This window comes from Mesocricetus auratus, unplaced genomic scaffold (genome assembly GCF_017639785.1).
Source record: "Mesocricetus auratus isolate SY011 unplaced genomic scaffold, BCM_Maur_2.0 Super-Scaffold_100038, whole genome shotgun sequence".
In the NCBI taxonomy this organism is placed as follows: Eukaryota; Metazoa; Chordata; class Mammalia; order Rodentia; family Cricetidae; genus Mesocricetus; species Mesocricetus auratus.
In genome coordinates, this window is record NW_024429216.1 from 271,272 (window position 1) to 273,817 (window position 2,546).

General features: G+C 38.6%; 1 protein-coding gene across 1 annotated transcript; it reads left to right on the top strand.

Moving 5' to 3' along the window:
• The first annotated feature begins 544 nt into the window (after positions 1-544).
• Positions 545-1,447, top strand: LOC121135448 (vomeronasal type-1 receptor 2-like). The gene has a single exon (XM_040734227.1). The coding sequence runs from the start codon at positions 545-547 to the stop codon at positions 1,445-1,447; it is 903 nt and encodes a 300-aa protein (XP_040590161.1).
• Positions 1,448-2,546: the final 1,099 nt, after the last annotated feature.

A 2,546-nucleotide genomic window follows, 5' to 3' on the forward strand; every position in this document is an offset into this window, starting at 1 on the left:
AAGGCATGTGCCACAAACGCCCGACTACCCATCATTTTGTTTTCCAGATGGACTGATCCCCTGAAGACAATTGGCATCTGCTGCTCCTCTGACATGGCAATGGCATGAGCAAGCCTCTTAAATGATAGGGCATCACTCCAGGATCGATGTACCCATTTTCAATATCCATTGATCAGTGTCTAGACTAGTTCAGTCTCATTAACATTGTGATAGATGTATAGCTATCTCTTCAGAGAATAATCTTTAAGGAAAAGACATGCAATGACAACAATAATAAACTATAAATATACATTTTAAACCAGAGGCTACTTGAATGTCCCTATCATGAAAGTTTGTTATTCATCCATCAATAGTGTGATTGATCTCACGATAATATATGACAATGTTAAAATCCTTCAAGAAATTTGTCAATGGTGAAAACACAATAAGATGATGGTGAGATACTGACATAATTTGAGCTATTAAAGTGAATACATATATACATGTTTTCTTCCTGAGTAATACTGATGATGTTAAATTTGTCTGTTTCAGATGAAAAAAAATCATGGTTGAGAATATGCCAATGGGGATTTTGTTCTTTTCACAAACAGCTGTTGGGATTCTTGGCAACTGGTCAATTCTTCTTCCTTATGTCATGCCTATATTTACTGGAAAAAATCTGATGCCAAAAGACCAGATTTTGAGGCATCTGACTTTAGCCAATTCGTTGGTTATTATCTCAAGAGTAATTCCTCACATACTGGCACAGCTGGGCTTGCGCTATCTCCTGGATGACCTTTTATGTAAAATTACTCTCTACAGTAATCGAGTGTCCCGGGGCATTTCCCTGCACTGCACCTGCCTCTTGAGTTGCTTCCAGGCAATCACAATCAGCCCCAGCAACTCAAGGTACATGAAGCTTAAACACTCAGTCTCAAAGTACATGGTTCAGTCCTGCTCACTCAGCTGGCTTGTGCATCTGCTTCTAAACAGCAAAGCAGCTATTGATGTGACTGGTGCTCATAATAAAAATAATTTTACTAAGATAATCAAATTGGGGTACTGCTCAGCATTTCTTTTTGGCAACACTGCAATTAAACTACATCTGTTATTGCTTTGTTTCACTGATGGCCTGTGTTTGGGTCTCATGGTCTGGGCCAGTATCTTCATGGTGAGCATCCTCTACAGGCACAAGAGTCAGTTACAATATATCCATACCCAGCATTCCTTCAGAGTCTCCCCTGAAGACAGAGCCACAAAAACCATCTTGATCCTTGTGTGCACCTTTGTCTTCTCATACTCAATGTCCTTCATATTAGTTATCTATACCATATTATTTAACAATCCAAAGCTGTGGATAATCAACATATTTACATTCCTAGACACATGCTTCCCTACATTTTGCCCCTTCATCCTCATCAGTAATAACAAATCTGTTCTCAAGAATCATATTCCCTGCTGTAGGTGAAGGCCATTTAAAATGGTGTTATGATACATTCAAATATTCTTTTGTCCATTATTGATTTTAGACTCACCCATTGGTACAAGCTACAAAATCACATAGTAAATATACAGTCATCTATTGTGAGATAACTCGGGAGAATTAAGAATTCCAGTGATGGACGACAACACCGGATGGATGTACTTGGCGTTATAGTCTCATGAAAGAATGGGCTGTTTCTTGATGTAGATTCTTCTGGTAGCGCATTCGTTTTTGTTACAAACTTGGGGTTAACTTCCCACAGTTTAGCATTATCTGATCATTTACTGGGAACAAATTCCCCCAATGCATTTGGAGTTTGAAGGATTACTGATAACATACAGCTGTGTGTAGATACCTATTCTCCATTAACAGGTGGTAGTTTACTGATTACATTCCTCATCTGTGTGTAAGACATGTTTCTCACTATAAGGTCCTTATTTCTCTCTGCATTGCAATTGCAAAAATCTGCCTTCCTACAAATATTCCTATTGACAGGCATTTGGTCAACGTTTAGGGACCAGGAGAAAACATCCTATCAATGAAATTCTCACAAATCCTAGGATGTAGAATTATGAGGCACCTGAAGTTGCTGATTCATAGCTGCCTAGATGGATAGAGAAAATAAGCATGTCCTGTTTTTACTTCACTGTCACTGAGACACGTGGTAACATAAACTAACACTGTACTAAAAGATTTTCAAACTTCTTGTTTTTTTGACCCAAGATTTTAGCTCAGAGATTTACTGCTCCCCCTTTTCCCCTGAGACAATAAAGACAAAGGTAATCTGCCCATTTGCTCATCCTCATGGAAGAGTAAAGTTTCTAAGAGGCATGTTGTACCACAGAGGTCAGAGCATTGGAAGGAACCAGTTTTTGCCTTTTGTGCACATTAAATTCAGACCCTCTCTTTGACCTACAGCCCTAAGTAACTGATGCTAACAGATTCTCCTAGCAGCTTTAGTTTATTGTTCTGTGTTTAAATCTTATCTGCCATGCTGACCCTGAGACACTCAAGCCTCATATTGTATTTGGTAAAAAAAATTTCTGTTGCAAACGTATATGTACCCCCAAGAACTGGTTAGAGA

Bases quoted from the DNA above. Each gene is read 5' to 3' on its own strand.
- LOC121135448 (XM_040734227.1), top strand. From the start codon at position 545: ATGGTTGAGAATATGCCAATGGGGATTTTGTTCTTTTCACAAACAGCT.